This window comes from Macaca mulatta, chromosome 13 (assembly GCF_049350105.2).
Source record: "Macaca mulatta isolate MMU2019108-1 chromosome 13, T2T-MMU8v2.0, whole genome shotgun sequence".
Lineage (NCBI taxonomy): Eukaryota > Metazoa > Chordata > Mammalia > Primates > Cercopithecidae > Macaca > Macaca mulatta.
This window is the reverse complement of record NC_133418.1, coordinates 9,281,498-9,306,581: the sequence shown is the minus strand read 5'-3', so window position 1 is coordinate 9,306,581 and position 25,084 is coordinate 9,281,498. Positions and strand designations below refer to the sequence as shown.

The following is a 25,084-nucleotide window of genomic DNA, read 5'->3' as shown; positions in this document are numbered from 1 at the left end:
ATTGAGATAATCATGTGGTTTTTGTCTTGGGTTCTGTTGATATGCTGGATTACGTTCACTAATTTGCATATGTTGAACTAGCCTTGCATCCCAGGGATGAAGCCCACTTAATCATGGTGGATAAGCTTTTTGATGTGCTGCTGGATTTGGTTTGCCAGTATTTTATTGAGGATTTTTGCATTGATGTTCATCAGGGATATTGGTCTAAAATTCTCTTTTTTTGTTGTATCTCTGACTTGTTTTATTTTCTTCAGTATTTCCTGAGAAAGTACATTTGGCAAGTAAAGTTTTTAAGGTGTCTGGAATTGTCTTTATTTTACTCTCATATTTAATTAATAGTTTAGCTGGGTATAGAATTCCTAGTTTAAAATCACTATCCCTCAGACTTTTCTTTTTTTTCTTTTTTGAGACACAGTCTTGTTCTGTTGCCTAGGATGAAGTGCAGAGGCACAATCAAAGCTCATTGCAGCCTCAAACTCTTGGGCTCAAAAGATCCTCCCCCCTTAGCCCCTCAAGTAGTTGGGATTGCAGGTGTGTGCCACCATGCTCAGCTAATTTTTAAAGTATTTTTTAGAGATGTGGTCTTGCTAAGTTGCCCAGACTCATCTTGAACTTCTGGGTTTAAGTGATCCTCTTACCTCAGCCTCCCAAAATACTGGGATTACAGGTGTGAGCCACTGAGCTTGGCCACCCTCAGATTTTTGAAAATTTTATTCCACTGTTTACAGTGGAATAAATTCTTCGGCCGGGCGCGGTGGCTCAAGCCTGTAATCCCAGCACTTTGGGAGGCCGAGACGGGCGGATCACGAGGTCAGGAGATCGAGACCAGCCTGGCTAACACGGTGAAACTCCGTCTCTACTAAAAAATACAAAAAACTAGTCGGGAGAGGTGGCGGGCGCCTGTAGTCCCAACTACTCGGGAGGCTGAGGCAGGAGAATGGCGTAAACCCGGGAGGCGGCGCTTGCAGTGAGCTGAGATCCGGCCACTGCACTCCAGCCTGGGCAACAGAGCGAGACTCTGTCTCAAAAAAAAAAAAAAAAATAAATAAATAAATAAATAAATTCTTCAGTGTATTCCACTGTCTACAGTGAATACAATTCTGTAGACAGTGGAATACAATTCTTCAGTGTTTTACTGAGAATTGCAATATTGATTTGATTCCTAATCATCTGTTTGTGATCTTTTTCTTCTTTTTGGAAGGGTTTAGGATCTTTTTATCCTGGATGCTCTGCAATAACCCTGTCAAGGGTTTTTTTTTTTTTTTTTTTTGATAGGGTCTTGCTGTCACCCAGGCTGGAGTGCAGTGATGCAATCAGGGCTCACCGCAGCCTTGACCTCCCTGCTCAGGAGATCCTCTCACCTCAGCCCCCTAATTAGCTGGGACCATGATTGAGTACCACTAATAAACTTTTTTTTGTTTGTTTGTTTTTTTTTTTTTTTTGGAGATGGAGTCTCGCTCTGTCACCAGGCTGGAGTGCAGTGGTGCGATCTCAGCTCACCAAAACCTCTGCCTCCCAGGTTCAAGTGATTCTTCTGCCTCAGCCTCCCAAGTAGCTGGGATTACAGGCATGCAACACCACGCCCAGCTAATTTTATAATTTTAGTAGAGATGCAGTTTCTCCATGTTGGCCAGGATGGTCTCCAACTCCTGACCTCAGGTGATCCACCTGCCTGGGCCTTCCAAAGTGCTGGGATTACAGGCGTGAGCCACCGTGCCCAGCCTGTATCTTCTTTATAGATGTTCACACTAAGGAGAGCAATATAATTCAGTGAGGTGTTTGTCAAAGGAAACTTAAGAGGAAAAATAAATGTTTAACAGACATAATTGTATTTATCACAGAGTTATAATTGGTGAGTTTCAACTTTTATACTCTAGGGTTGCCGCCAGCCACAAGTGGTGATTAAGCAATTAAAATGTGTCCAGTGTGAATGAAAAATGAAATTTTATTTTGAAAAACACTTCATTACTTTACATTTAAATCTAGAGACATGCACAGTGGCTCACACCTGTAATCCCAGCACTTTGGGAGGCTGAGGTGGGCAGATCACCTGAGGTCAGGAGTTCAAGACTACACTAGCAACATGGTTCACTCCATCTCTACTAAACCAAAAATCATCTGGGAGTGGTGGTGTGTGCCTGTAATCCCAGCTACTCAGGAGGCTGAGGCACGAGAATTGCTTGAACCCGGGAGGCAGAGGCTGCAGTGAGCCAAAATGGTGCCATTGTACTCCAGCCTAGGGTGACAGAGCAAGACTCTGTCTCAAAAAAAAAATAAATAAATAAAAATAATAGATAAATAAATTTAAATCTAAATAGCCACACATGGCTAGTGGCTACCATATTGGACAGCAGAGTTCTAGAATCTCACAAATTTTCCTTTTCTTCATTTCATAGCATTTTCTGTAACATGAGGGGAATTAAACATTTGAGCTTTCACTGAAGCTATACACTAATGTCCACTAGTGTTGCTATAAAGAAATACTTGAGGCAGGGTAGACTGAGTGCGGTGGCACATACCTGTAATCCCAGCACTTAGGGGGGGCCAAAGCAGGCGGAACGCCTGAGCTCGGTAGTTCAAAACCAGCCTGGGCAACATGGCAAAATCCCATCTCTACTAAAAATACAGAAAATTAGCTGGGCATGGGCCGGGCACAATGGCTCATACCTGTAATCCCAGCACTTTGGGAGGCCAAGGTGGGCGGATCATGAGGTCAGGAGATCAAGACCATCCTGGCTAACATGGTGAAACCCCATCTCTACTAAATATACAAAAAATTAGCCAGGCGTGGTGGTGGGCACCTGTAGTCCCAGCTACTTGGGAGGCTGAGGCAGGAGAATGGCATGAACCTGGGAGGTGGAGCTTGCAGTGAGCCAAGATTGCACCACTGCACTCCAGCCTGGGTGAGAGAGTGAGACTCCGTCTCAAAAAAAAAAAAAAAAAGAAAATTAGCTGGGTGTAGTGGCAAGCACCTGTAATCCCAGCTACTTGGGAGGCTGAGGCAGGAAAATCACTTGAACCCAGGAGGTGGAGGTTGCAGTGAGCTGAGATCATGCCACCGCACTCCAGCCTAGATAACAGCAAGACTCTGTCTCAAAAAAAAAAAAATACTTGAAGCAGGGTACTTCATAAGGAAAAGAGGTTTATTTAGCTCACAGTTCTGTAGGTTGTACAGGAAGCATAGCACCAGTATCTGCTTGTGGTGAGGCCTCAGGAAGCTTCCACTCATGGGAGAAGGCAAAGAGGGAGCTGGCGTGTCACACGGTGACGGGGGGAAAGAGACAGAGGAGGAAGTGCCAGGCTCTTTTTTACAATCAGATCTTGTGGAAACTACTAGAGTAAGAATTCACTCATTACCAGGAGGACAGCACCAAGACATTCATGAGGCATCAGCCCTCATGACCCAAACACCTCCCACTTGGCCCTGCCTCCAACACTAGGGATCATATTGTTACTGAGAAATCAATAGGCTGACTGCCCAATATGCATTGAGGCCAATACCATGGCATTAGTTTTTGAGAAAAGAAAAGCTCTGGCTGGGTGCAGCAGTTCATGCCTGTAATCCTGGCACTTTGGCAGGCCAAGGTGTGTGGATTGCCTGAGTTCAGGAGTTTGAGACCAGCCTGGACAATGTGGTGAAACACCATTTCTACTAAAAATACAAAAAAAATCAGCCAGGCATGGTGGCGCACGCCTGTAATCCCAGCAACTTGGGAGGCTGAGGCAGGAGAATTGCTTGAACCTGGGAGGCTGACGTTGCAGTGAGCTGAGATTGTGCCACTGCACTCCAGCCTGAGCCGATAGAGTGAGACTCTGCATGGAAAAAAAGAAAAAGCTTTATTGCAATTCGACTGCCAAGGAGACAGGAGAAATGCTCAAATCTGTCTTGCCAAGCAGGGTTTGGGTTGGGTTTTATTTTTATTATTTATTTATTTATTTATTTTTGAGATAGAGTCTCACTCTGTCACCCAGGCTGGAGGGCAGTGGTGCCATCTCAGCTCACTGCAACCTCTGCCTCCCATGTTCAAGCGATTCTCCTGCTTCAGCTTCATGAGTAGCTGGGATTACAGGGGCACACTGCCACGCTCGGCTAATTTTTGTATTTTTAGTAGAGATGGGGTTTCACCATGTTGGTCAGGCTGGTCTTGAACTCCTGACCTTGTGATCTGCCTGCCTCGGCCTCCCAAAGTGCTGGGATTATAGGTGTGAGCCACCGTGCCTGGCCTGGGTTGGGTTTTATAAGTATAGGGTAATGAAGTGTGATCTGATTAGATCTTGCAATGAGATGATGCCAGGAGGCATGATCTGACTGAATCCTGTCATGGGGTGATGGCAGAGCTCAGTCTGATTGGATCCTGGATTCTGCCGGGCAGCGTGGCTTCTAACTTTAGTCCCTATTCCTTTGAGCACTTAGGTTCCTCCTGGGGTTGCAAAGCTTGGTTCCTTTGGGCGTGCTCAGGTTACCTGTCCTTCAACCTGGGCGTCCACGGCAACTAATAAATAACTCAACTTTATTACATGATAGTTGAACCAGACTGCTCTGTGGTTACAAAATTTCAACCTGAGATATGGAGGAGACCAATATCCCAACTATATCATGTCCATAGACTACACATGTTATAACATAATTGGGACATGAATAGTTTTACACAGATTTCGGTAATTAGGGGGTAGATTAAATAATACGATAATCAACACATACTTAAAATCTAGAAGAAAAAATATGTTAACATCAATAGGTGTGATGAAGTGAAAGAGGAAAGGACACAATATAGTTTGGTGAATAACAATCAGAAATCAGACAGATAAGAGGATGTCCTGCTCTTACTGGTTCAGTGGTGGCTGAACATGCAAAGAAAACATTTTCAGGTCAAATCCTGGGTTCTCAGAAAGAACAGTGTCATTTGTACCTTGGGAAGATTCCAGTTTATGAAGGTCCTTTTAATTGATCAAAATTCTTTTCTTTCTGCTTAAGGAGCTTATGATTGAAATAGAATGCAGATTCTGTATCAGCTGAAGATTAGTAACCTTTCAGAACTAATTAGAGAACATTCCAAGGTTTTGTCCTTTGATTTAATACTATTATGGTGTAGGGGTTCTTAGTATAGGTTCTCTGAATTATAAAAAAATGAAACAAACTGGTTGTAAAATAGGGAAATAATTTGGAATAGGACAGGGCCGTTTGTACATTCCCTACCGTAATTTTCCTTGGCACATGTGCAGACTCACAATCATTGCCATTTGTTATGATTTTTCAGATTCTAATGTGTGTGTGTTTTGAGATGCAAAAAGAGCTAAAAAGGAAACCTAAGATTTGCTTTTCCCTGCCTAGTTCCGCCCCCTCATCTCTTTTGGCCTCTCCTTGTCCTTGTTTCTCCAGAGAGGAGTGCCTGGCCTGGGTGCAGCCTGGAAAGTCTTGGGAAGGGGATTCTGAGGAGCTGGATGCTAGCTAGACTTTTGTTGGAGCCTTTCAAATATGTTGACATAATATAAGTACGGAGATAGGGAAATGCAAGCAGAGGTTGGGTGAACTGCCCTAGATGACAGACGGTTGGCTGTAATTTACTTTAAACTACGTTAGCGCCGGCTATCAAATGACATATATGTGCATGCTCACTGGTTTCAATCCACATTCTACAGACAGCATCAGATACCCTAATCCCAATAACGAATGCACACTCCCGGAGCCGTTAGAGCACATGTAATTAAATGCCTACACTTTTAGCAGGGGGTGGTGGTAGGCACCTGTAATCCCAACCACTCAGGAGGCTGAGGCAGGAGAATCACTTGAACCCTGGAGGCAGAGGTTGCAGTGACCCAAGATTGCGCCACTGCACTCCAGCCGGGGCGACAGAGCAGACCCTATCTCAAAAAAAGCAAAAATGCCTATACTCCAGCTGTCTTTCTCTCCAATCGATGACAAGGATTTTGTTAATTATCCCAAGGGATGTTGGAAGAGTAATTTTATTGGTGAAATTCATTGCATTCGAGAAGGTAGGTTGGATAAAATTGGTTGGTAGGCCGGGCATGGTGGCTCACACCTGCAATCCCAGCACTTTGGGAGTCCGAGATGGGTGGATCACCTGAGGTCAGCAGTTTGAGATCAGCCTGGCCAACATGTATTCTCTCCTAAAAATACAAAAATTAGCTGGGTGTGGTGGCAGGTGCCTATAATCCCAGCTACTTGGGAGGCTGAGAGAGGAGAATCACTTGAACTTAGGAGGTGGGGGTTGTAGTGAGCTGAGATCGCACTACTGTACTCCATCCTGGGCAACCGAGTAAGATTCTGTCTCAGAAAAACAAAACAAAACAAAAACAAAAAAAACTGGCCAAGTACAGTGGGGTCACTCCTGTAATCCCAGCACTTTGGGATGCCGAGGCGGGTGGATCACGAGGTCAGGAGTTCAAGACCAGCCTGGCCAAGATGGTGAAACACCATCTCTACTAAAAATACAAAAATTAGCTGGGCATGGTGGTGGGCGCCTGTAATTCCAGCTACTCGGGAGGCTGAGGCAGAGAATTGTTTGAACTTGGGAGGTGGAGGTTGCAGTGAGCCAAGATCATGTCACTGCACTCCAGCCTGGGCAATAGAGTGAGACTCCGTCTCAAAAAATAAAAAACAAAACAAAAACCCAAAACACTGGTTAGTAGCAAGGCCTTTGTCCCTCCTCCTCCTGGAATGGTATTTGAGGCTTGACCTAAATGGGCCCATGTCCAGCTTCTGACTCAAAGCATTCTGGTTTCCTGGTGCCAACCATGAAGTTACTTCTAGGATACAGTCAAATTTTTACTTTGGCTAAACATTTAATGCAAGTTGTGGTCAACGACCTGAGACTTCAGGAGCTTACAGAACAGGATGTAGGGTTATCTTGGGCTCTCTTTCTAATAAATGAGTTAAAAAAAATTTTTTTTTTTAATTTTTGGAGGTACATAGCAGGTGTATATATTTAGAGGGTACCTTTTTGGGACAGGGTCTCGCTTTGTCACCCTGGCTAGAATGCAGTGGAATGAACATGGCTCACTGAAGCCTTGACCTCCTATGCTCAAGTGACCATCTGGCCTCAGTCTCCAGAGTAGCTAGGACTATAGGCACACACCACCATGCCCAGCTAATTAAAAAACTTGTGTGTGTGTGTGTGTGTGTGTGTGTGTGTGTGTGTATGTGTGTGTGTGTGTGTGTGTGTGTGTGGAGAAAGGGTCTTGCCATCTTGCTACGTTGCCCAGGCTGGCCTCAAACTCTTGGGCTCAAGTAATCCTCCCACCTCGACCTCCCAAAGTGCTGGGGTTACAGGTGTGAGCCACCATGCCCGGCCTCTAATACATGTTTAATACATGTTTGAGTGTGCTGCAAAATTTAAGAGACTTGCTTGCATTTTAACAAATGACCTATCTTGAGTATACGGTGGTGATGAAGGGGACATCTACACCCTCACTTATTTCAAACCAGTAGTGGCTACTGACATTTAGCAAAAAAAACCCTAGTGGTTACACATAACCAAACTAACTGTTTGTTTGCAATAAAGATTGAATGTGGAGAGGTCATTATTTCTGAGTTGCTATTATCCTTTCCTGGGGTGCTTGACTCTCACTGTGCTTGCGAGAATGCTGGGGAAGGTCCTTCAGTCTGCAGGATACAAAAGTGATTTCAGAATTGCAGACAGAGGTGAGACATGTCACAGGTACACCCAGGGCTAGGGTTGGAATAACCCAGAGGTGATTATAACAGTTGCTATTTAGAAGACATGCACAGGACAAGCCTGAGGTAGGTGTATGACTTAGGTTACTTTACTTAAGCCTTATAATATCTTAGTGAGACATAGGTATCCCTGTGAAGAAACTGAAATTGTAAGAGATTAAGGAACTTACCTGTGGTTGCATAGCTAGGAGCTAGGAAAAGGAGATTTTTGAATCCATATCTGCCTCCTTTGAAGCCCATGTTATTTGGATGATGGCTCTAATTTTTTTTTTTTTTTTGGAGACGGAGTCTCCCTCTGTCGCCCAGGCTGGAGTGTAGTGACTGGATCTCAGCTCACTGCAAGCTCTGCCTCCTGGGTTTACGCCATTCTCCTGTCTCAGCCTCCCCAGTAGCTGGGACTACAGGCGCCTGCCACATCGCCCGGCTACTTTTTTGTATTTTTTAGTAGAGACGGGGTTTCACCGTGTTAGCCAGGATGGTCTTAATCTCCTGACCTCGTGATCCGCCTGTCTCAGCCTCCCAAAGTGCTGGGATTACAGGCTTGAGCCACCGCGCCCGGCCTATGGCTCTAATCTTTATTGAAAGTAATGCTAAGGAAAAATATAGATGCCACTCTGCTTCCATTAATAAGACTGAAACCAATTTAAACTGTTCATTAATGGAAAAAGCACTGGGCTGAGATTTGGAAAAGCCTAGCAGCAAATCCTGGTTCTGCCATGTAGGGGATATGTGATATTGGCAAGTTTCTAAACTTTTCTGTGGGCTGAGTGTTCTCATCTGTAAAATGGGACTAATTTTAACTTCCTTTTAGATTTATTGTGAGAAATAAGTGAGACATCTGTTGAAAGTACAAGCACAGAGCTTAGTATATAGTAGTCCTCCATCAGTGTTCTTTTCCCCTGGGGGAAACTCATCCTACTACGACATAAAGCCAGGAACCAGCATTTATTTATTTATTTTGAGACAGTCTCGTTCTGTCGCCCAGGCTGGAGAGCAGTCGCGTGATCTCGGCTCACTACAATCTCGACCTCCTGAGGTCAAGCAATTCTCATGCCTCAGCCTCTCGAGTAGCTGGGATTACAGGCGCCCGCTACCATGCCCGGCTAATTTTTGTATTTTCAGTAGAGACAGGGTTTCACTGTGTTGGCCAGGCTGGTCTCAAATTCATGACCTCAGGTGATCCACCCCACTTGGCCTTCCAAAGTGCTGGGTTTACAGGCGTGAGCCACTGCACCAGGCCTACAACTTTTTTTGAATCCCAGGAATCTCTCACAGTGCTGGTCTATTTAACATATTCAATGGCTGTTTCTTGACTTTGCAAATCCCTTGAAACTTGTTAGCTTATTCCTGGGCTTCTTGTGACTCATTTTGAGTGTGTTTTGCACCCATTGGATGGAAGGCACTGTGGCAGAAGGTGTGAATACAACACCCAGGGCTCCTTCACTGCCTGTTACCTTACAACTGAGCTGTCAGAAGTGGGAGAGAACCTGCAGCCTGGGCCAATGATCTGCCCTTCACAGCATTCATGTTATAAGAGGAAATACAAAATCATGATTTAGACAAGCAGTCAAGGTAGAAATGTGAGCCAAAAGTCAACCAGGAAAATGTGATAGCAGTTTTCAAAAGGAAATCAATAATATCAAAAGCATACATTTAAAAAATTATTTTAAAGATTAAAAAAATTAAATCAATGAAAAACCAAAAACTACATTTAGTAGCTATCTGGACACTAATAGAAGCTTGTAGGTAACATAAGTGACAATTCTATTAAGAACTAAAGAGTATTAATTATGGGCCGGGTGTGGTGGCTCATGCCTGTAATCCCAGCACTTTGGAAGGTCGAGGCAAGAGATCACCTGAGGTCAGGAGTTTGAGACCAGCCTGGCCAACATGGTGAAACCCCATCTCTACTAAAAATACAAAAATTGGCCGGGCGCGGTGGCTCACGCCTGTAATCCCAGCACTTTGGGAGGCCGAGGCGGGCGGATCACAAGGTCAGGAGATCGAGACCACGGTGAAACCCCATCTCTACTAAAAATACAAAAAATTAGCCGGGCGCGGTTGTGGGCGCCTGTAGTCCCAGCTACTGGGGAGGCTGAGGCAGGAGAATGGCGTGAACCCGGGAGGCGGAGCTTGCAGTGAGCCGAGATCGCGCCACTGCACTCCAGCCTGGGTGACAGGGCGAGACTCCGTCTCAAAAAAAAAAAAAAAAAAAAAAATACAAAAATTAGCTGGGTGTGGTGGTGCATGCCTGTGGTCCCAGCTACTGGAAGACTGAGCGTGGAGAATCGCTTGAACCCGGGAGGCAGAGGTTGCAGTGAGCTGAGATCATGCCACTGTACTACAGCCTGGGTGACAGAGAAACAGAGCCTCCAAATAATAATAATAATAATAATAAAATAAGAGTATTACTTGTGAAGGAAAACTAGAAATGCCTTATCATTGCTTTTTTGTATTGGGTCTAACATTTTCAGAATATTTACCTTTTCTTCCCCATTTCTCTCTCCTTTTCCTTCTTCCTCCTCTGCATGTAGGAAGGGAAGGGCAAGGGGCTGGTGATGCTGTCTGGAACAGCTGACATGGGCAGGCTGGGCTGCTAGGACAGAGACCTAGGAGCCAGGTCCTGGATCTAGGAAAAGAGGTCCTGGCCCAGCACCACCCCTCACCCCCAAGTGGAAGTCATCATCACATGGATAGGCTTTGTGTGTGCAGTTTCCTTCCCCTGCACAAGGGATTTTTGGTATTTCTCGCCAAACCAATGATGAGTTGGGCCAGTCACCTGCCAGTTGAGTTCATGTTAACTACAAGCAAGCGCTGACAGTGAAGTGTGGAATGAGTGGTGCGCTTTCATCTCTGAATGCTTGCCATCCCACGGCAGGACGTGCAGTGTGCTCGTCCTTCTATGACCTTTCTCAGTCTGCCAGTCGCCACGTGAGGGGGACCACAGCAGGCAGATGTCCCTGCGGTTTGGGTGCTCTCAGAGGAGGGAGGTGTCCTAGAGGTTGGGTCTACTTCTCAAGGTTTTGCCAAGGTCGAAGGGACTAGTATCTCTTCTCGGGGCCAGTGAGTATGTTTAGTGGGGTGTTTGTATCCTGGATAGGAGAGCGAAAGTAACTTTGAAGGTCATTTTCTCTGTATTTTATTTATTTATTTTTTGAGATGGAATCTCTGTTGCCATGCTGGAGTGCAGTGGCGTGATCTCAGCTCACTGCAACCTCTGCCTCCCGAGTTCAAACGATTCTCCTGCCTCAGCCTCCTGACTAGCTGGGACTATAGACGTGTGCCACCATGCCCAGCTAATTTTTGTATTTTTGTACAGATGAGGTTTCACTATGTTGGCCAGGCTGGTCTCAAACTCCTGACCTCGTGATCCGCCTGCCTTGTCTTCCCAAAGTATTGGAATTACAGGCGTGAGTCACCACACTCCGCCTTGAGGGTCCTTTTCTCTTATCGCTCCTTTTTTTTTTTTTTTTTTGGTAGAGATGGGGTCTCATTATGTTGCCCAGGCTAGTCTCAAACTCCTGGCCTCAAGTGATCCTCCTGCCTCAACCTCTCAAAATGCTGGGGTTACAGGTGTGAACCATTGTCCCTGGCTTCTCCTTTTTCCATCTTTCAACTACAACAAAATATTTTCAACACCCTACTAATCCTTTTCCCTGTCGTCTTACTGCTAAAGAATAATTTCCAAAAAGTTAAAAGTGTGAGTCTCATTGTAAATATAAAATGAACATGGATCAAAGATTTTATTCAACTCATTCATTAATGAGGCAATCAGTACAATGTTAAGATTAGTTCAAAGGAGAATTCAAAGAACAGATATATAGGTATAGACATGGGTATTAATCAGGAATGCCGAGTGAATTTGCTAGTGGACGCAAAACTAATTAATATTCTATAGGATATCTTTATGGACCAAAGTTTATTTGCATTGCTTTGGACAGGAGTCATGTGCATTATGATCTGTTTTCTACAAGTTACCTTTTAAGGTGTTCAGCGTTTTCTGTATATTCATAGTATATTAAGAAACATTGGCTGGGTGCAGTGGCTCACACCTGTAATCCCAGAACTTTGGGAGGCTGAGGCGGGTGGATCACCTGAGGTTAGCCTCACCAACATGGCAAAACCCCGTCTTTACTAAAAATAAAAAAAAAAGTTAGCCAGGCGTGGTGGCGTGTGCCTGGAGTCTCAGCTACTCAGGAGGCTGAGGCACGAGAATTGCTTGAACCTGGGAGGTGGAAGTTGCAGCAAGCAGAGATCACACCACTGCACTCCAGCCTGGGCAACAGAACCAGACTGTCTCAATTTAAAAAAAAAAAACAGAAAAAGAAAAGAAACATCACCACATTTTCTAAAATATTTTAATCACTCCAATATATAACACACTAAATCATGAATCCCAAGTGAGTGTATGCATATTCATAAATTTTGCTGACTCTTTATATATTTTTTTTATTCGAGACAGGGTCTTGCTCTGTCAGCAGGCTGGAGTGCAATGGTGCCATGATAGCTCTCTGCAGCTTGACCTCCTAGGTTCAAATGATCCTCCTACCTCAGCCTTTGAGCAGCTGGGACCAGAGGCATGCGTGCACCACCACACGTGGCTAATTTTTAAATATTTTGTAGAGATGGTGTCTCTACACCATCTCGGTGTTACCGAGGCTGGTCTTGAACTCCTGGCCTCAAGCAATCCTCCTGTCTCTGCCTTCCAAAGTGCTGGGAATACAGGCGTGAGCCACCATGCCTGGCCTAACCTACTATTTCATCCTCCTTAGTCTTAACACTTTAGAATCCATTCCCATACACAGTTCTCAGCTTCTTTGCAACACATATGGGCAAGATTTTTTTCCAGCTTTTGTGGTATATAATCTATTTCCATCCTCCCCTTCTCTGGCTGACCTTGCATTTATCTTTCTGGGCTCTGTAGGGAGTTTATTCTTGTTATGGTCCTGGAGTCAATGAGGTACATCAGGGGCAAGTCTGGAGGAGAAGAGGCATCCATGTGGGAGGCAAAGGCCCCAGTCAAGTCTTGAAAGGTCTTAATCTAAGTGAAGGCGAATTTCCTTTCACAGGGGAGGCAGGGCTGCTTCCGTACACAAGGGAGCTTTGGGATTTGGGAATTTGACTTTGTCTGTGTCTGTCCAAATGTTCCTATCACAAGTCTATGGTCCTACTCCTTCCCAATCAGTGTCCTAATCTTAGCAAGAGAACTTGCTGAGGTTGAGCACTTAACCTTTGCCACAATTCTGTAATCTGTACAATTATATTTAGTATCTGAAGATGAACTTAGTCTGTCCCGTGCCTACCCCAGATAAATGGTTCTTTGAATTTCAGCATATCTATCTTAAAATGAGAATTTAATACTTCATGCTTATCTTTTCCGTTGTTCAAAAACTCTCCAGAGCAGTCAGAAACATCCATTTCACTCTACAATCTTTATAATTATTACTGTTGCCATAGCAATCAAGTGCAACAGCAGCAAAAGCCCCCAAAGCTTTGTGGTCCATCTGCCCCTCACACTACTCCCAGTGCTAACTGGAGTAATCCTGCTGCCCCTGTATGCCATGGGTTACTAGCATCCCTTTTGTTCCCTATGCACGCATGAATCTGCATGTAACCCAGCCAGAATCCCCGTTGAGAAACTGTTTCCTGGGGTCACTCCGCTATCAGCCAGGGTCTTGGTAGGAAATGCAGTCCATCTCCGAAAGGTTGAAGAAACTTGCTGCTCAACAGCTGTGGGCAGAATTACAGAGGCAACTGCATTAATATGCTAGGACGGCTGTAACAAAGTACGAATAGTGAGGTAGCTTAAACAACAGAAATGTATTATCTCCCAGTTCTGGGAGCTAGACATCTGAGATCAAGGTTGTCGGCAGGGAAGGATCTGTTTCAGGCCTCTCTCCCGGCTTCTGGCAGTTCCTTGGCTCGCAGCAGCACAACTCTAATCTTCTCATGGTGTTCTCCTTGTGGATTTATCTTCCCAAATTTCCTCTTTTTATAAGGACACCGGTCATTATGGATTAGGGGCCGCCCTAATAACCTGATCTTAAGTAATTACATCCGTAATCATCCTTTTTTCAGATAAGGTCACATTCTGAGTTGCTGGGAGTTAGGACCTCGAATCTGGGGAGACAAGTCAACCTGGAACCCCATCAAGGGTGATGAGCACATAGAGATGAGCAACAGCGGGAAGTGGTTAGGGCTCTGCTGGACTTCTCCACCCGCTCCTCCAGATCCCCTCTTCACCCTCCTCCACCTTGTTGCGTGCCTGGGAGGCTGACTGCCACAGACTGCAGCCTGCGCTCCCTTGCCTCCTACTGGCTTCTATTTGACTTGGGTAATGGCACAGGCAGGAGGTGGGAGAGAGAGAATAGAAACACAGTCCCTCATAGTACCCTCCCATGCCTTCCCAATGACTTTCATATCCCTCTCCATGCTTCTGTCATATTTAATATTTGGCAGATGAGAGCTGAATAATGTTTAAAATATGAGTGAGTGTGTGTGCACCGTTTCAGAAGTTTTTGAACATTTAATAATAATGGCTGATGTTGAGTACTTTGTGTTGTACTTACTACAGCATGCTCTTGATAGTTCCTAAAAGGGAGGCACTCTGATTATCCTAATTTTAGAGTTGAGTAAACTGAGGCTTATTGAGATGGTATCTTGCCCAAGGTCAAGATCACACAGCTAAATTAGCAGCAGTTGCAGGATTCGATTTGGGGCTGTCAGCCACCAGAGGCTGCTCTAAACCACAAGGTCATCTGCAGTGATCCATTTACCAGACATGACCTCCCCTACTTGACCTCCTGTCAAAGTCATATTCATTTTCAAGTTCTAGTCTAGCAACAGCTGTTCTGTGGGACTTGCTCAACTCCCTCCCCAAGAACTGACCACGCGGTCTGCATACTGCTCTCTGCTCACTGCCCTCCCTTCGTTGCCTCCTGTTAGGAAACCTACCGCTCTTTTCTGACTCATTTTCCTACCTGTGAGTTCTTCAGGGCAGACAGAATCCCAGTTCATCTCTGCGATTCCCGGGCCTGGCAGTGTGTCTGCGCCGGAGGTGCCAGTAAATGTCTCTGGAAGGAATGTTTTCTTACCGTCCCTGACTGTTCCATACGCCCTGGTGCACCCTAATAGTCCCGGTTGCCACTGACTTCCTTCCTCAGTTTCATTCAGAGGCTATCTGTTAGTGGCTGCCAGTCCTGGACCATGCTCTCTCTCCTGGCCTCTGGGTGGGCGTTCCTGTCCCCCGCCCACAGGGTTCTTGTCCGCCAGCTCTGGTCAGGGTTTCCGAGCTGCTCCCTTCTGGGGGCGCTTCCCTCAGTTCCCAGGCGTCCTGGGGGTGGGGGTGGGGTTGTCAGGATTGACTTGACTTCCAGTTCAGTCACGTTCTGTCAGGGATGTTTTGATGGGGTCTTCTTTTGCCAGGTAGGGTGTTGAATGTAACTGCCTCCCTGTGGAGATCTTTGGAGGTCCCCCAGCCTGCTCCAGGCCAGCCACCTTGTGTCTGCTTCCACAGCATCCTTGAGGAAATACGCATTTAAAACCTGACCTCTACATTCCCTGTAGCTTCTCTTCACATCGCCTACTCCATGTTTTCCAGCTTTTCAATTTCTCTCGGAACAAAGGTTTTATTTCTAGGCAGGGCACCAACCGTGGTGGCCCTACTATCGGTACCACCAGGCCCCTCGAGGGACGTCCAGAGCTGAGTCCGGTCTGATGCTTTCTTTAGGATCCCAAACATCGCTGCCGCCTCCGCAGCGCCGTCGGATCCCTGGGGAGAGCATCCAAAATGTGAACCAAGTATTAAAAACATTGGAACATAACTGTTTTTAATTCTTACGCTATTTTTTGGTTATTTGTAATTTTTGTTGCTGTTGCTATTTTAAAAACCCAGCGCACTCAGGTTTTCTGGCGTGCATTCTGCCCCCCGCCCCCTATGAGAAATGCCCTCGGTGGGGCAACCTGCAGCTGCGAGAAGGCTTTTTTCCTGTTCCTCCTCCACGTCTCAGGTCGAGGTCATGGACCGTGGCTCTCCCGAGTTCGCCTTGGGAGCGCGGCGGGGCGGGAAGGAGGGAGCCTGGCGCAGGATTGGACTTCCTCCCTCCACTCCGGAACTGCGCGCCCGAGCTCCTGGGACGCGGAAACCCGGGAGGCGCCGCGGGAGCCGCGGGGTGGGGGCGGTCGGGGGCGGGGCCGGAGGCTGGGGCGGGACCGGGGGCGGGCGCGGGGCGGGGCCACGTGAGGGCTGCGCTGGGTGCGCGGGGCGAGCTGCGCCGGCTGCGCTCCGCGGGCTCTCAGAGCGCTGGGCACCGGCCGGGCTGTGGTTCTCGCGCGCCGCCGCTGCCGCTGCCGCCTCTCGAGCGGGCTCGGCTCACAGCGACCGTCGGCCGGGGAGATGTGAGCCGGGGCCGGCGGGCGCGGCCGGACCGCCGCGATGTGGCTCAAACCCGAGGAGGTGCTGCTGAAGAACGCGCTGAAGCTCTGGGTGACCCAGAAGAGCAGCTGCTACTTCATCCTGCAGCGGCGCCGCGGGCACGGCGAGGGGGGCGGCCGCCTCACCGGTAAGTGGCGCGCCGGGGCGGGCGCGGCGGCCGGGCCCGGGGCCTCGCACCCCGCCGGGCCCGCGGCCCCCAGTCCCGGGCTGTGTCGCCAGCGGTGATTTCTTGGGAGTCGCGGGGCCCGGACGGCCCTGCCGCGGGCTTGTTTTCCTTTTTTCTGCGTTTCTCCCGCGGGTTCCCGTCGAGGTCGTGTTAGAGGGGCTCCCGGGCGCGTGCGTTTTCCAGGCGAGGCAGGTGTCTTCGCCGCCTGGCCCGGTGAGCTGGAGGCCAGACTCGGCTTGGGAATCCAAGGAGAAACGCTGGCTGGAGCGGGGCCGCCCTGGAGCAACGCGGCTGCTGTGCGGGGCCAGGTGATAGGGGGGTGCGCCGGGCCGGCCCGGACTCGGCCATCTGGAGGCGCCGGAGGCTCCAGGTGGTGTCGCGGCTGGGGGCGCGCGGTGATGCGCGCCGGGCGCAGCTCTGGAGGCCGCGGTGAGCGGGAACTGTCTCCACGCCCGGAGGGGAAACCGAGGGTGGGCGAATCGCAAGCTCGTGATCTTAGAAAAATTGAACAGGTGAGTTTATTCCTGTCTTTCAGTGTCTTACAAGGAATGGTAGGAAAAAAAACTCAGGCTCGTAAAGTTGATGAAAAAGACAAAGCATTTGTTTTCAAAAAGTTATAATCCAAAGCTCTTTGAAATCTTGACGCTGGCTTACAGTAGCTAGGACACCTGTTTAAACAGGGCAGTGAAGGAATAGTTCGACTTTTTCATTTGTATCTAGGGGACTTACATGATTTTTCTTTACAGTTTTGGAATCTGCATAACAGGGACCTTAGATCTCCTGTCTCGCTCCTGTTCTACTGACAAGACAGAGACCGGAGAAGTCAAAGGACCTAGTCCCCGGGTTAGTGGTTGGCGGATTTTTCTGCTCTCAGACCACAGTAGGGAAGGCCCTTCTGAGGTTGATTCTGGTAGGAGATGTACGTACTAACACGCCTGGAAACCGCAGAACCAAGTGCAAAGGGACTGGCTTTTGCTGGACTTTAGCTTCTGAGAAAGCTGGCGGTTGGTTTTGTTAGAGGAGGGCCGACTTACACGGAGACCGGGTGAGTGGGTGGGAGTTGGCAGGACGCTGCATGGAGGGAGCAGTAGGCAGCTGAGGGTTCCCCATGGAAGGGGCAGAGGGTAGTTAGGATTCTGAATGGAGGCGGGTAGGTGTAGGGTGCTTTGGTAACCAGTGGTCCTGTTGAGTGGCAACAGGGACTCAACTTGGGCAACTTGCGCAGCACGTGGGCCTGCTCCAGGAGCTGTTTTGAGCTTTGGGGGAGGGAATTGTGCAGGAGGCAGGGGCCACAGTGGCCTTGTTGGGCCCCGTGAGGCACCATGGTGCTTAGTGCCCAGGCTCTCAGGAAATGGAGGTGGGTGGTGCCCTGGGAAGAGGCATCAGAGGTGAAGAGGCAGGAATTTGTCGTCCCTCCTTTTCTTTGAGGGCAGTGTATCTTTATTTGTGGTGCATTTAGCAGGGTTCCTGGTCTATAAATGTTTCATTTAGTAGAGAGTGAGGACAAGGCCTGAGGATTTGTGAAGCCAGAAGCATAAGGACAGTTTGTCCCATAAACACTCATTCATTCACTTAGTTATGTGCACATATGTAGAATACTCTGTTCGCTGCTCTGGAAAGAGGCCGGAGAGCAGGCGGTGAGGGCCGGCTGCCTTCCCGATTCACCATCTAGTTAGTGGGTGAGATGGGTCCAGATATGGAGGGCAGAGCTGGCCCTTAGGATGCCTGGTCTGGCTTCAAGCCCGCTTCCTGTCCAGAGGGTTTCTGACTCTGTTGTCCAGAGTCTCTCTGTGATGAACTCAGTGAATTCCCTCCCTGTTTCATTCCCAAATCAAGCAGGTCCCGTGTTTGTTACTATACCTGTGGCTTTGGCATTCCTTGGTATTTACTTTGGTTTGGACTTACTGTGAATGTGCAGAATTTTCTTATGCTTAAGGGCAACAAGATCAACCATAAAGGAGGAAAAGTCTACAAAAAGACAGAGGACACTTGATGTATTTCTTGGAGACCCTGTTGATTGGGAAAGGATGACATCTGCAGCCAGACACTTTACCTTTGAGCATTTAGCTGGGAAGCCAGTACGGATGAAGCAGTGCTGACCTGCCCCGTGTACTGTGGGGGGCTGGTCTTCATGGGGCCACTTAGAATGGTTGTTAAAGTCAAGACCCATGGAAAACAGGGCAGCTCTGTGGTGGTGGCGGGTTTTGGAAAATGTGGAATTCTGATGTGGCAGATGTTTAGCAATTTAAGAGTTTAAAACCTAGACTGAGTTTCAGAAAGGAATGGGGGCTACAGTGATACACATTCTGGGCGGTTGTAGACTTTTGTTTGGAGGGAAGCAGGCAGTGGTGGCCTAAGGGGGATTGGAAGTAAAATGTAAGAGAGCAGTGATCAATAAACGTCTCTTTTCCTTTATTGTGATGCTGAATTTGTTTTAATAGGAGTCTAGGCAGAGGAGATCTGGTGGTTGAAGTAATCTGAATTGCCTAACTTCAGAAATACTATCCGCTTTTGTTTCCTTGAGGATTAAAATCGGCCCTCCTGCTTACATACATGCATATACATGCTCTCTCTCTCCCCCTCTCTTCACATCTCCAGGTTTATTTTTCTCCTTAGTTCCTTCTCACTTTCTCATACAATATACCAATTTATTTTTTTCATTGCTAAATTTCCTGTTCTATGAGGGCAGAGATTTCCCTGTGGTAGTGCTCAGTATATTTGCTCAGGACGAATGGATGGGTGACTATATGCATGGATGATGGATCCCACTTTTTTCTTAAAAGTTGGGTGGGAGTAGAAGCCCAGCATTTTGGACTGATTGCCTGGAACAGGAACATCCCCTGTCTCTTCTCAGCTTCCTGTTTACCTGGCAGTCTGACCATTATGGAAAGCTGGAGGGGTGTGGGTGGGAAACACAGTAGTTTCCTCCAGTCTTTTTTTTTTTGTAGCTCCCTTTTTTGAGGGGGACGGATCGTCACACTAACTTCTCTGGTGGCCAGAAAGGGCGGGTGCAGATGTGGCTGCCATTGTTAACCTCCTGGGCTCTGAGCATTGCTAGGAAGGTGCCCATCTTTTCCTCAGGTTAGAGCATAGCATGGCGGAATTCAGGATTATGAGATGTTTCCAAACTTCTGCTTGCAGAAGTGATTTTGCTACTCTGGAAAAGAAGTAAAGTTACAGTCTCCAGCCACTTGTAACAAGTTCAGCCAGCTCTGGGAAAACAAAGAGCTGGAGATGTTAGCATGTGGGAAAGAGACTGCAGAGAAAGAACACGCAATGTCGCTGCCCCCTCTCCCAGGGTCTCTGAAGCACTTCAAGTGAGTGGGGTAATAAGGAACTTAAATAGCTCAAAAGCCAAAAACCTAATAACTGGATTAAAAAATGAGCAGAAGACGTTATAGACATTTTTCAGAAGAAGACATACAAATGGCTAACAGGTACATCAAACATGCCCGGCATCACTAATCATCAGGAAAAGGCACATCAAAACCATGAGGAAATACCGCACTCCCGTTAGAATGTTTATTACTTGTTTATTTAATTAATGTTTTTCTTTTTTTTTTTTTTTTTTTTTTTTGAGACGGAGTCTCGCTCTGTTGCCCAGGCTGGAGTGCAGTGGCGCAATCTCGGCTCACTGCAAGCTCCGTCTCCCGGGTTCACGCCATTCTCCTGCCTCAGCCTCCCGAGTAGCTGGGACTACAGGCGCCCGCCCCTGCGCCCGGCTAATTTTTTCTATTTTTAGTAGAGACGGGGTTTCACCATGGTCTCGATCTCCTGACCTTGTGATCCGCCCACCTCAGCCTCCCAAAGTGCTGGGATTACAGGCGTGAGCCACCACGCCTGGCCAATGTTTTTCTTAGAAAGGCTATTATTGAAAAGACAAAGGAAAGAGGTGTTGGTGAGGACATGGAGAAAAGGGAACGCTCATTTGGTAGGATTGTAAGTTAATATAGCCACTGTGGAGAACAGTATGGAGGATCTTCAAAAAACTGAAAATGGAACTGCTGCATGATCCTGCAGTCCCGCTACTGGGCATATATTCAAAGGAAATGGAATCGGTATGTTGAAGAGATACCTGCATTCCTGTGTTTACTGCATCACTATTTACAATACCCAAGATACGGAATCGACCTAAGTGTCCAACGAGATAAATAAACTGTGAGATATATACAACAGAACACTATTCAACTATGTGAAAGAATGAAATCCTATCATTTGTGACAACATGGTCTCAAACTCTTGACCTTAAGCAGTCCTCCCTCCTCGGTCTTGGCCTCTCAAAGCACTGGGATTATAGGTGTGAGCCACCGTGCCTGGCACATTTGCAACAACATGGATGAACCTGGAGGAGGACATCGTGTTAAGTGAAATAAGCCAGGCACAGAAAGACAGATACTGTATGATCCCACTTATATGTGTAATAAAAAAAAAAGTTGGTGTTATAAAAGCAGAGAGTAGAACAGTGATTACCAGGATGGGAGAAGATGGATGGGGAGAGGTTGGTCAACAGGTACAGAGTTATAGTTAGGAGAAGTAAGTTCTGCTGTTTTTTTGCACAGTAGGGTGACTGTAGTGGTACTGTATATTACAGGATAGCTATGAGAATGAGAAACTTTTGAATGTTCTCACCACGAAGAAATGATAACTGTATGAGGTGATGGATATGCTAACTACCCGAATTGGATAATTATATAACATATGTGAGTATTGAAACATCAAATTGTACCCCATAAATATGTACAGTTACAGTGTGACGATTGAAAAATAGTGAGTGGGGCCGGGCGCGGTGGCTCAAGCCTGTAATCCCAGCACTTTGGGAGGCCGAGACGGGCGGATCACGAGGTTAGGAGATCGAGACCATCCTGGCTAACACGGTGAAACCCCGTCTCTACTAAAAAATACAAAAAACTAGCCGGGCATGGTGGCAGCGCCTGTAGTCCCAGCTACTCGGGAGGCTGAGGCAGGAGAATGGCGTAAACCCGGGAGGCGGAGCTTGCAGTGAGCTGAGATCCGGCCACCACACTCCAGCCTGGGCGGCAGAGCAAGACTCCGTCTCAAAAAAAAAAAAAAAAAAAAAAAAAAAAAAAATAGTGAGTGGGATAAACCTTACTCTAAAGACCAAATAGCATTAGGAGATATACCTAATGTAAATGATGAGTTAATGGGTGCAGCACACCAACATGGCACATGTATACATATGTAACAAACCTGCACATTGTGCACACGTACCCTAGGACTTAAAGTACAATACAAAATAAAAGAAGAAAAAGACCAAATATGACCACCCAGCTGTGTCCTCTGAAGGATTTGATTTTTCAGTGTTTTATTGCATGTATTCCTGTATAATCTTGCAATTCTTTTCCTAAATTGACTGACAATTTAAAAGTTGTAATTTGAAAAAGTATTGATGTTTTCTGCTTTGCAACGTGGTTACCTTAAGCGCCCGTTCCTGTCATTGCATTTGTAGTAGTGATAGGCTAATTCCCTAAACAGTTAGAGTGAAGGGAGGAAGTATGGTATAGTGGAAAATAGTGTAAAATACAACCTTTGGAGTCAGGGTAAGTAAGTCTGTTGATTAGGAATCTGGACTGAAAGGCTTTTTAGTTTATCCAGTTTCTTTAAGCCTTACTTATAACTCAACCTTAAGAAAGGGACAATAATCAATCTTACTTTGGAGGGTTAGAAACTGTTTTCCACAGCAGCTATAGCATTTTTCATTCCCACCAGCAATGCACAATGCTTATGATTAAAATAAGGCTTAGAATGAAAATTAACAGTATACCTCAAGGGCTTAATTGTGCTTGGCACCTAGTAGGTTTGAAAGAAGAAAAGCAAAGTACAATTTAAAAAACTGAATAATGAAGGCTTCTGAGAATAAAGGTGTAAACACATTTGCATTGTAGTAAAGGACATACGAAATATTCACTTATCTGTTAGTGCAGCATTTAATATGTATAATTAAAAGATGGAATATTTAACAGCTTGGGCTGAGTATTGCTCAAGAGGAAGGTGTTTTTGTAGAATTTGGGCACACGGCTACTCTGCCCACATTAAATCAAATCTTAGTAAAGGGAGCTTCACCTTGTTTCAAATGTTGATGTGAATGCTCATGCTGTGCCTCCAGTAAGTCACCTACTGCCTTTGGAAGAGTGTCCTAATGACTGGGGGAGGAGAAACTGACAGGCTAAGGATTCACATGGGGTTACAAGGCTTGCTCAGAAGGACTCTATCAGAAGGTTGGAAACTGATGAAACCCAGCATGGATGTTGCATTTCTTGGCTAGTCTGTCTAAGGTTGGCTGGAGTCCTGCTCATGTAGCTGAATTTGTTGGCGAATTTTGTCTCCTCCAACAGTGAAAGTCTTTGACTCAACAGGGCAGCCTGTTATATTCTATAGCAGTCCTAGATGTTGGCTCTAGAGTCTTACGTGCAGTGGTCTTTTTTTTCTTAAAAGCACAATAGGGAAGAAACCACAAAGAAAGGAAGTAGTTCGATTTTAGAAGCATAAATCTGAAAAATTAAGTTAAATAACTGATGTATCTTTAGGGGCTGATAATCTATTAATAAAAGCCTTGAGGTTTCCAAGAGTTGCATTTAGTGAGAGCATAATAAGGGCAATGTATTTGTAATTAGATAATCAAACAAGGCACGGATTGTGTCACTCCAGGAAATAATATAAGGTACAAATTGTGCAGGCGGTGGGATACTGGAGGGTGGCCTTTTCCGCCTAATTGGAACTCCTTAGGAAGAGCTGACAATTATTGAGAGGCTGGAAGCTTGTAAAGAATTCATTTACTAGCAGTGAAGGCAGAAGGATTTTCCGATCTGGACTCCACATTCTAGGTGGCATTGGATAAAGGAGAAATTTATTTTTTTTTTTATTTTTATTTTTGGAGATGGAGTCTCGCTCTGTTGCCCAGGCTGGAGTGCATTGGTGTGACCTTGGCTCACTGCAACCTCTGCCTCCTGGGTTCAAGGGATTCTCCTGCCTCAGCCTCCCGAGTAGGACTACAGGTATGCGCCACCACACCCGGCTAATTTTTTGTATTTTAGTAGAGACAGGGTTTCACCATTGTTGCCCAGGCTGGTCTCAAACTCCTGAGCTCAGGCAACGCACCCGCCTGGCCTCCCAAAGTGCTAGGATTACAGGCGTGAGCCACCGCGCCCGGCCAAGAGGAATTTATTTAAAATGAAAGTAAATCTGGTAGTGTTTTCAGCATGGATTTTTTTCCGCTGTTTTTAAAAACTTGTATCCATGATATTAAAAAGCAGCCGTGAGCATATTTTAATCACTGCCGGGGGTTGCCGGAGCTGCCCCTGAACCACCTCTTGGTTTGCTTCTCTTCCACCTTCTCTTAAGCACAGACCCCGCAGCATGTTGGCACTTGTCTCTCCAAGGCCCCTCATGCTGGTCTCCTCCCCCATCCCCAAGCATCTGGCTAATTCTTGTGAACCTCTGGGGCTCAGTCTGAGCTCCACTTCCTGGAGATGTACTTGAGCCTTCCCCTACTCCCACCACTGTAGTCATGAAGAGGCTCTTTGAGGCTCTATCTGTTTAGGGTGAACCAGATCCTGAGCTCCAGGAGGGAGGTCACAGGTCTGTGCCCCTCTCTGCCATGCCTTTAGTGCTGATGATTCTTGTCACCAGAGCACTCTTGATAAATATTTGTTGAATACATGGATGTAGACATCAAGTAGTACAATCTTAAGTAGATCAAGTACAAACTTCATGTAGATGTCATGTAGGAGATATCAAGTTGTACATACCAAGTAAAATGGATAGATGTGAGCCTATGCAGTTGAGAAGCGTTTTGTATGTATCATCCTGGAAATGGAAATTATGTAGAATGCAGGAATAAATCAGAGTGTTGTTCTTAATTGTCTTACGTCAGCGCTGTGTGCTGTAAGGACTAGCAGTAGTTTGTGGCTGAACCAGCCCAGCTGTTAGGACTACCTATTGATGCTGCGCGAGGGGGCTCACGCCTGTAATCCTAGCACTTTGGGAGCCAAGGTGGGTGGATTGCTTGAGCCCAGGAGTTTAAGACCAGCTTGGGCAACATAACGAAATTCTGTCTCTACAAAAAAATACAGAAAATTAGCAGAGCATGGTGGCGCGTGCCTGTAGTCCCAGCTACTTGGGAGGCTGAGGTGAGAGAATCACCTGAGCCTTGGAGGTTGAGGCTGCAGTGAGCTGTGATCACACCACTGCACTCCAGCCTGGGCATTGAAATGAGACCCTCTCTTGGTGGGCGGGGGGGTGGGGGTGGTGGTGAAATAACTACCTATTGGTAACCTTGATGTAAGTGATTCCATGCAGAACCAGATTTATTCCTCTAGTGTATCACCAGCCAGCAAACACATATGTATGAATTTGAGTCATCCATATAACATTTGGTGAGTCTTTCATTCTACTGGATTTTATTATTTTCCTGCTTCCTGCTTTTTACTTAAAAAAAAAAAAGGAAAGGTGGCTGGGTGCGGTGGCTCATGTCTGTAATCCCAGGACTTTGGGAGGCCAAGGTGGGTGGATCACAAGGTCAGGAGTTCGAGACCAGCCTGGCCAACATGGTGAAACCCTGTCTCTACTAAAAATACAAAACTGAGCTGGGTGTGGTGGCAGGCGCCTGTAATCCCAGCCACTTGGGAGGCTGAGGCAGGAGAACCATTTGAACCTGGGAGGCAGAGGTTGCAGTGAGCCGAGATCTCGCCATTGCACTCTACTCAGGGTGACAGGGCGAGACTCTGTCTCAAGAAAAAAAAAAAAAAAAGGGAAGGAAAGATCAACAATA

The 25,084-nt window shown here is 46.6% G+C and overlaps 1 protein-coding gene and 1 long non-coding RNA gene across 4 annotated transcripts in view; one reads left to right on the top strand and one right to left on the bottom strand.

The window, feature by feature from the left end:
* Nucleotides 1–11,390: 11,390 nt before the first annotated feature.
* LOC106993090 (uncharacterized) lies at nt 11,391–15,829 on the bottom strand. Its single transcript, XR_013402604.1, has 3 exons — nt 15,659–15,829; nt 14,677–15,467; nt 11,391–13,426 (listed from the first exon to the last, which is right to left on the bottom strand). It is a non-coding gene; the product is annotated as an uncharacterized LOC106993090 (long non-coding RNA).
* A 142-nt stretch (nt 15,830–15,971) lies between these two features.
* The window catches only part of TBC1D8 (TBC1 domain family member 8), a 133,600-nt gene continuing 124,487 nt past the window's right edge, over nt 15,972–25,084 (top strand). For all 3 annotated transcript variants that reach the window (XM_077958873.1, XM_015112967.3, XM_015112966.3), the window contains exon 1: nt 15,972–16,257. In XM_077958873.1, coding sequence (XP_077814999.1) covers nt 16,131–16,257 — 127 coding nt within the window. In that variant the 5' untranslated portion in view covers nt 15,972–16,130. The remainder of the gene's footprint in view (nt 16,258–25,084) is intronic.